At 46.6% G+C, this 10,000-nt stretch overlaps 1 protein-coding gene across 1 annotated transcript in view; it reads left to right on the top strand.

The window, feature by feature from the left end:
• Positions 1-10,000, top strand: part of ncana (neurocan a) — a 133,699-nt gene that overhangs the window by 27,125 nt on the left and 96,574 nt on the right. Inside the window, exon 2 of the mRNA XM_079819706.1 lies at positions 7,688-7,755. Coding sequence (XP_079675832.1) covers positions 7,689-7,755 — 67 coding nt within the window. The 5' untranslated portion in view covers position 7,688. The remainder of the gene's footprint in view (positions 1-7,687; positions 7,756-10,000) is intronic.

Below are 10,000 nucleotides of genomic sequence, written 5' to 3'. Positions count from 1 at the left end.
AACACACTCACACACTTTCAGTCACTCACACATACTCATACACTTAAACTAAACACACACGCAAACTGACACACACCCATGCAAACACACAACTCAGACACACACTCACTCACACACACACACAAACTCACTCACATTTGCACACACTTGCACACTCAGACACACACTCACACACACACACACACACACATACACACTCGCGCACACACACACACACACACACACACACACACACACACACACACTTGCACACAAACACACTCACACACAAACACACTCGCACACACACACACACACACACACACACACAAACACACTTGCACACTCAGACACACACTCACTCACACACACTCGCACACACACACACTCACTCAAATTTGCACACACAAACACACTTGCACACTCAGACACACACACTCGCACACACACACACACACACACACACACACACACACACACGTTTGTTTTTGTGAAATGTGAGGACATTCCATTGGCGTAATGGTTTTTATACTGTACAAACCGTATTTTCTATCCCCTTACACTGCCCCTGCCCCTAAACCTAACCCTCACACACACACACACACACACACACACACACACACACACACTGCCCCTGCCCCTAAACCTAGCCCTCACAGGAGACTGTGCAGTTCACTTTCTGTGAAAAAAAACTTGTTCTGTGTGATTTATAAGCATTTTGAAAAGTGAGGACATGGGGAACGTCCTCATATTTCACCCTCTTTTTGTAATACCCATGTCATTATACACATTTGTGTCCTGATATTTCACAAAAACATGCCCACACTCACTCACATTTGCGCACACACACACACAAACACACTTACGCACACACACACACACACACACACACACACACACACACACACACTTGTACACACACACACACACACACACACACACGCACACACACACACACACACACACACTTGCACACACACACACACACACACACACACTCGCACACAAACAGACCCGCACACACAAACACACACTCGCATACACACACTTGCACACACTCAAACTCGCTCACAAACACACTCGCACACACACACAAACACACACACGTACACAAACACACACTCACGCACACACAAACACACACGCACAGACAAACACACACGCACAAACACACTCGCACACACAAACACACTTGTACACACACACACACACACTCGCGCACACACACTCGCACACACATACACACTCGCACACAAACACTCGCACACACGCTCACAAGCACACACACTCACTCACACTCTCACACACAAACACACTCGCACACACACACACACACACACACACATACACACACTCGCGCACACACACTCGCACACACTCTCACTAACACACACTCACACACACTCTCACACACAAACACACTCGCACACACCAACACACACACACACACACACACACACACACACACAAACACACACACACACACACACACACTCACGCACACACACACTCGCACACACATACACACTCACACAAAGACACACACACTCACACACACACACACGCACACAAACACACTCGCACATACACACACACACAAACACACACTCGCGCACACACACTCGCACACACTCACACAAAGACACACACACACACACACACACACACACACACACTCACACACACACACACACACACACACATTCGCACAAACACACACGCACACACACACACGCACACACCAGTGCTGGTAAGTCTGTTAATTATCAGTATCAGCTCTACTAACATTTGTCAGTGTGACAGAAGTGTAGATGTGAAACTGCAGCTTCTCCAGTTAAGGCTGTTTGGACTGAAGACGCTGTAGCTTTTGCTGTTTGTTTGTGTTGCACATTCTCCTCTATATTCAGGCTGATTCATTTTAGTAAATCGACTCATTCTGATGAGTCATTTCAAGTAATCCGTCAGAATGATTCACTGATTCATTTGTGGTGAAATAAGTATTTAGGTCAAATCTTTGGTGGTCAGTAAGTTTTAATGATTTAGTCTATTCTGCTCGCCAAGCCTGTGTTTAGCTGTTACCTCACTGTTTTCATACCAGAGAAATATAAATTAAATAGACATAAATAGATTTTTCCACCCACTCAGGCTGGAAATCCAGTGATTGATTCTTCTTTGCTGTATCAACCTTGAATCACAAGTGTATTTCCAGGCGGGCTGATAAGAAACCCTGTGCTCTCAGTGTGCATCAAACGGTCAGTAAACAGACCGCGGGCTACTATAGCGCTTTGATACGTCCCATTTTGCTATTGCTAAGTGGTTGTTAGGGGTTCATGGTCACTATGGTGTTGCTAAGCAGTTACTGGGGCGTTCTGGGTGGTTACTAGGGTATTGCTAGGTTGTTGTTAGGGGTTCATGGGTGGTCACTAGGGTGTTGCTAAGCAGTTACTATGGTGATCTGGATATTTACTAGGGTATTGCTAGGTGGTTGTTAGAGGTTCGTGGGTGGTCACTAGGGTGTTGCTAAGCAGTTACTGGGGCGTTCTGGGTGGTTACTAGGGTATTGCTAGGTTGTTGTTAGGGGTTCATTGGTGGTCACTAGGGTGTTGCTAAGCAGTTACTATGGTGATCTGGATATTTACTAGGGTATTGCTAGGTGGTTGTTAGAGGTTCGTGGGTGGTCACTAGGGTGTTGCTAAGCTGTTACTGGGGCGTTCTGGGTGGTTACTAGGGTATTGCTAGGTTGTTGTTAGGGGTTCATGGGTGGTCACTAGGGTGTTGCTAAGCAGTTACTATGGTGATCTGGATATTTACTAAGGTATTGCTAGGTGGTTGTTAGAGGTTCATGGGTGGTCACTAGGGTGTTGCTAAGCTGTTACTGGGGCGTTCTGGGTGGTTACTAGGGTATTGCTAGGTTGTTGTTAGGGGTTCATGGGTGGTCACTAGGGTGTTGCTAAGCAGTTACTGGGGCGTTCTGGGTGGTCACTTGGGTGTTGCTAAGCAGTTACTATGGTGATCTGGATATTTACTAGGGTATTGCTAGGTGGTTGTTAGGGGTTCATGGGTGGTCACTAGGGTGTGGCTAAGCTGTTACTGGGGCGTTCTGGGTGGTTACTAGGGTATTGCTAGGTTGTTGTTAGGGGTTCATGGGTGGTCACTAGGGTGTTGCTAAGCAGTTACTGGGGCGTTCTGGGTGGTCACTATGGTGTTGCTAAGCTGTTACTGGGGCTTTCTGGGTGGTCACTAGAGTGTTCATTAGAAGTTACTAGGGGTTCTGGGTGGTCACTAGGGTGTTGCTAGGGGGTAGATAGGGGTTCTGTGGTAGCTAGGGTGTTGCTAATTACTAGGGAGTTCTAGATATTTACTAATGTACTGCTAGGTGGTTGTTAGTGGTTCTGGTTGATTGCTAGGTTGTTGAATAGCAGTTTCTATGGGGTTCTGAGTGGTCGCTAGGGTGTTGCTTGGTGGTTATTAGAGGATTCTGGGTGGTCACTAGGGTGGTGCTAAGCAGTTACTGGAGGTGCTGTGTGTTCATCACTCACTAGGGTCTTGGTAGAATGTTGGTAAGTAGTTACTATAGGGTGTTCTGGGTGGTTACTAGGGCATCACTAGGTGGTTGTTAGGAGGTTCTGATTGGTTGCTAGGGTGTTGAGTAGCAGATATTAGGGGATATGGGTGGTCACTAGGGTGTTGCTAATTTTCTAGGGGGTTCAGGATAGTTACTAAAGTATTGCTCGATGGTTGTTAGAGAGTTCTGGGTGGTCACTAGGGTGTTGCTAAGCAGTTACTATGGTGATCTGCATATTTACTAGGGTATTGCTAGGTGGTTGTTAGGGGTTCATGGGTGGTCACTAGGGTGTTGCTAAGCAGTTACTAGGGGGTTCTGGGTGGTCACTAGGGTGTTGCTAAGCAGTTACTATGGTGATCTGGATATTTACTAGGGTATTGCTAGGTAAGAAACCCTGTGCTCTCAGTGTGCATCAAACGGTCAGTAAACAGACAGCGGGCTACTATAGCGCTATGATACATCCCATAAACACACACAGTGCTGCTCAGCGTTTGCTTATCATAAATGCGGCAGCTCCAGGATCGTTATTAGCGAAAGTCCCGCTCCTGAATCGGCCTCAGCTGTGTCTCGAGTTACCGCTCTAAATAGCACAGAGTTAAATCACCTTAGACAAAAAGCTGCTGAATCTTTGAGGAATTGAAATGCTAAACGCCCGGAGCAGCGAGTCTGAGTTTACAGTCGGGAGAAAAGCTGCTCACTCGCTCAGAAACTCATCTGACATTTCAATGCTGTTGCGCGACCTTCCCATGCCTGTAAATAAGTCTTCAATCCCTCTTTTATTTGCGTCTCTCTTTCTCTCTGGCTCTGGATTGTGTAGGCATGAGCTGGCATATTCTCACCCTCTCCGTGTTTCCCTGTGGAGGTGCTGTTGGCAGAGTGTGTGTGAGCTGTAGGCAGAGTGTGTGTGAGCTGTTGGCAGAGTGTGTGTGAGCTGTAGGCCGAGTGTGTGTGAGCTGTTGGCAGAGTGTGTGTGAGCTGTAGGCCGAGTGTCGGGATGCTGGTGCCAGTCGGGAGAGATCAGGACCGCTTCACACGTCCTGCTGACTGACACCACATTCACACACCCTTGTGTCTCTGCTGAGGCTCCTCACGCTCACAGGCATTACGGCTCCATGATGTTCAGTGAGACAGACAGCGCTCCTCAGCCAACTCATCGCTTGGGTGTTTTGGGTTGTCGCTAGGGTGTTGCTAAGCAGTTACTATGATGATCTGGATATTTACTAGGGTATTGCTAGGTGGTTGTTAGGGGTTCATGGGTGGTTACTAGGGTGTTGCTAAGCAGTTACTGGGGCATTCTGGGGGGTCACTAGGGTGTTGCTAAGCTGTTACTGGGGCGTTCTATGTTGTCACTAGGGTGTTGCTAAGCAGTTACTATGGTTATCTGGATATTTACTAGGATATTGCTAGGTGGTTGTTAGGGGTTCATGGGTGGTCACTAGGGTGTTGCTAAGCAGTTACTGGGGCGTTCTGGGTTGTCACTAGGGTGTTGCTAAGCAGTTACTATGGTGATCTGGATATTTACTAGGGTATTGCTAGGTGGTTGTTAGGGGTTCATGGGTGGTTACTAGGGTGTTGCTAAGCAGTTACTGGGGCGTTCTGGGGGGTCACTAGGGTGTTGCTAAGCTGTTTCTGGGGCGTTCTGTGTTGTCACTAGGGTGTTGCTAAGCAGTTACTATGGTGATCTGGATATTTACTAGGATATTGCTAGGTGGTTGTTAGGGGTTCATGGGTGGTCACTAGGGTGTTGCTAAGCAGTTACTGGGGCGTTCTGGGTTGTCACTAGGGTGTTGCTAAGCAGTTACTATGGTGATCTGGATATTTACTAGGGTATTGCTAGGTGGTTGTTAGGGGTTCATGGGTGGTCACTAGGGTGTTGGTAGGCAGTTACTGGGGCGTTCTGGGTGGTCACTAGGGTGTTGCTAAGCAGTTACTGGGGCGTTCTGGGTGGTTACTAGGGTATTGCTAGGTGGTTGTTAGGGGTTCATGGGTGGTCACTAAGATGTTGCTAAGCAGTTACTATGGGGTTCTGAGTGGTCGCAAGGGTGTTGCTTGGTGGTTGTTAGAGGGTTCTGGGTGGTCACTAGGGTGGTGCTAAGCAGTTACTGGGGCGGTCTGGATATTTACTAATGTACTGCTAGGTGGTTGTTAGTGGTTCTGGTTGATTGCTAGGTTGTTGAATTGCAGTTTCTATGGGGTTCTGAGTGGTCGCTAGGGTGTTGCTAATTTTCTAGGGGGTTCAGGATAGTTACTAAAGTATTGCTAGATGGTTGTTAGAGAGTTCTGGGTGGTCGCCTGGGTGTTACTATGCAGTTACTATGGTGATCTGGATATTTACTAGGGTATTGCTAGGTGGTTGTTAGGGGTTCATGGGTGGTCAATAGGGTGTTGCTAAGCAGTTACTAGGGGGTTCTGGGTGGTTACTAGGGCATTGCTAGTTGATTGTTAGGGGGTTATGGATGGTCAGTGGGGTAATGCTAAGTTACTAGGGGGTTCAGGATAGTTACTAGGGTGTTGCTAAGCAGTTACTGGAGGTCATGTGTGGTCACTTCTCACTGGGGTGTTGGTAGGATGTTGGAAAGTAGTTACTATACTGTGTTTTGGATCGTCATTAGGATGTTGTTAAGCAGTTACTTGGGTGTTCTGGGTAGTCACTAGGTGTTGCTAGGGGTTCTGGATGGTAGCTATGGTGGTGCTAAGTTACTAGGCAGTTCTGAATATTTATTAGGGTATTGCTAGGTGGTTGGTAGAGAGTTTTAGATGTTCACTATGGAGTTGCTTAGTTATTAGGGCATTGCTATGGGATTGTTAGGGGTTCTGGGTAGTATCTAGGGTTGTTGATAAGCAGTTACTAGGGGGTTCCGGGTAGTCACTGGGGTTTTGATTAGCAGTTACTGAGGGATTTTGGGTGTTTGCTAGGGTGTTGCTAAGCAGTTACTAAGGGGCTCATGGAGGTCACTTGGGTGTTACTAGGTGATTGCTAGGGGTTCTGGGTGGTAGCTAGGGTGTTACTAAGTTACTAGGTAGTGCTGGATATTAGGGTATGTTAGGTGGTTATGGTGTTGCTAAGATGTTGCTTAGCAGTTACTATGGTGTTCTGGGTGGTTACTAGGAAATTACTTGGTGGTTGTTAAGGAGTTTTGGATGTTTGCTAGGGTTTTGCTAAGTCACTTGAGCGATGGGCATTCTGGGTGATTACTAGGGCATTCCTAGAGGATTGTTAGGGAGTTTATGTGGTCTCTAGGGTGTTGCTAAGCAGTTACTAAGGGTCATTAGGGCTTTGTCGGTTATTGTTAGGATGTGATAGTTGGTTGCTAGGGATATGATAGGAACTTGACAGTGTTAGGTGGTTATTTGGGTGTTCTGAGTGGTTGTTAGGGTGTTGCTAAGCATTTACTGTGGGGTTTTTTTGTAGCTGGCTTGTGCTGCTGTGTGGGCGACGAGTATTGATGTGTGTATCTGTGTTTCATTACACTTAAAAGAGACGGACTAGAGAGCAACTTTACAGAAGCCAGACATTTCCTGTCTGAGCAGGATTAGAGACGGTGTGAAGGATACTAAAAGACAGACCACCCACAGAGAGAGAGAGAGAGAGAGAGAGAGAGAGAGAGGGAGCACTGCGAGGAGAAGTTCAGTAAAACAATGAAAGGATGAAACGGCTGATTACTATTCTGAGAGTGTTTTTGTTGGTGTGTCTGACGGGTGGCTAGTGCGGGGTTCCTTACCAGCGTCCTGCCACTGCATTAATATTCATATTCTCCATCTCCTTTATAAAGGACACGCAGTCTGTCTAATAAACCTCTGTTTGCCATTTCCGCATGCTGAGTGTGTGTGTGTTGTGTTTCTCTTGTGTAGATAATCAAGGTACATCATCATTTGTGAGCACTGTGAATTCAGACATACTACTTTTGTAACACAGTTATTTTTTTGGCTACTATATATTAGGGAAGTGTGTGATTTTGGATGTGGCCAAGGTTTTATGTCCCAATGCTTAGTACACACTCAAACATGTTCACTTCCCCTTTGTCAGTGAATGACGTGCTTTTAGTGTGTAGTATAGCTATGGGAATTGAGACGCAGCCAGTGTTGTTTTATATAACTCTCACTGTTCTCTCTTTCTCTTGGTTTGTTCTCTCTGTATGTCAGGATGTTGCGTGCCAGTGCTGGTGGGCTGCAGGTTCTAGCGGTTCTGCTGGTGTTCTCAGCCGACTGTGGTGAGTTCTGGTTCGCTCTTTCTCTCTCAACAGCATTAGAAAGTAATGGGCCGCTCACAGGACATGTTCCTGCATTCAAAAACAATGTCAACGAATGCACACGTCATAAACCTGTACGACATTTTTTTTGGCCAATACCGATAATTCTTTATATCTGAAAGCCGATAACCGATATAATGGCAGATTATATTATGTATAATTTAACACATCTTTGCATATGAATGCTAAGTCTAAGTAATACATGTGGAACTCTCTGGAAAACTCGAAGCGTTTTTACTATTACAGCTCTCAAGGTTAACTAATCATGAAAAGTGTTAATTATAGCATTACATACACACACACACACACACACATGTTGGGTTTTCATGTTTTATGGGGACTTTCCATAGGCGTAATGGTTTTTATACCGTACATACTGTATATTCTATCCCCTTACACTGCCCCTGCCCCTAAACCTACCCATCACACACACACACACACACACTGCCCCTAAACCTACCCATCACACACACACACACACACACACTGCCCCTAAACCTACCCATCACAGGAGACATTCTGCATTTTTACATTTTCAAAAAACATCACTTAGTCTGATTTATAAGATGTTTTCCTCATGGGGACCTAAAAATGTCCCCACAAGGATGAGGATTTCGGATATTGCTATCTTTGTGGGGACATTTTGTAACATAGGGATTACCAGTCCACGCTCACACACTCACACACACCTGCACACACACACTCACTCACACACACCTGCACACACACTCACGCTCACACACACATGCACACACACTCTCGCACACACACTCACACATTTGTCTCTCCTCGTCATCTCACTAACACGCCAGTGGGCGGGGCCAAAGTTGCGATGATGAAGTAGGCGTTGATCTTCTGCAGAGGCGGTCTTTCACCATCTATGAGTCTGTACTAGGGTTGGGTACCGAAATCCGGTTCCAATATGGCACCGGTACTTATATAACCGGTATGTACCGGACCGAATCAGAACGCAGATTTCGGTTCCTCATTTCGGTGCCAAAATTCAAACGTGCTTTCGCGCTTTGGCTGAGCCAGAGACAGACGCTCAGCGCTGGTCACATCACATCTCATGACAGCTATTCAGTGTTTTCAACCACATCATGTTTATTTCAGGTTTCAGACATTTAAATGTTCATAAGTAACCCATAACCCTAGTCTGTACACACTCACATACATACATACATACACACACACACTCACATACACACACACACACTCACGGTCACACACTCACACACACATGCACACACACTCTCGCACGCACACACACACACACTCACATATTCATCTCTCCTCGCCATCTCACTAATACATACATACACACATACACACACACACACACACACACACACACACACACACACACACACACACACACACACACACACACACACACACTCACGCTGACACACTCACACACACCTGCACACACACACTCACTCACACACACCTGCACACACACTCATGCTCACACACTCACGCTCACACACACATGCACACACACTCTCGCACACACACACTCACACATTTGTCTCTCCTCGTCATCTCACTAACACTCCAGTGGGCGGGGCCAAAGTTGCGATGATGAAGTAGGCGTTGATCTTCTGCAGAGGCGGTCTTTCACCATCTATGAGTCTGTACACACTCACATACATACATACATACACACACACACACACACACACACACACACACACACACACACACACACACACACACACACACACACACACACACACACACACACATACACATACACACACTCACGCTCTCAAACACACACTCTCGCACACACACACACACACTCACACACATTCGTCTCTCCTCGCCATCTCACTAATACATACATACACACACTCACATACACACACACACTCACGGTCACACACTCACACACTCTCGCACACACACACACTCACACATTCATCTCTCCTCGCCATCTCACTAATAGATACATACACACACACACACACACACTCACGCTCACACACTCACACACACCTGCACACACACACTCTCGCACACACACACTCACACATTTGTCTATCCTCGTCATCTCACTAACACGCCAGTGGGCGGGGCCAAAGTTGCGATGATGAAGTAGGCGTTGATCTTCTGCAGAGGCGGTCTTTCACCATCTATGAGTCTGTACACACTCACATACATACACACACACACACACACCCACGCTCACACACACATGCAC

Source organism: Gobio gobio (assembly GCF_949357685.1).
Source record: "Gobio gobio genome assembly, chromosome: 6".
Classification (NCBI taxonomy): Eukaryota; Metazoa; Chordata; class Actinopteri; order Cypriniformes; family Gobionidae; genus Gobio; species Gobio gobio.
The sequence above is the reverse complement of the archived record's forward strand: the minus strand, read 5'-3'. Positions and strand labels throughout refer to the sequence as shown.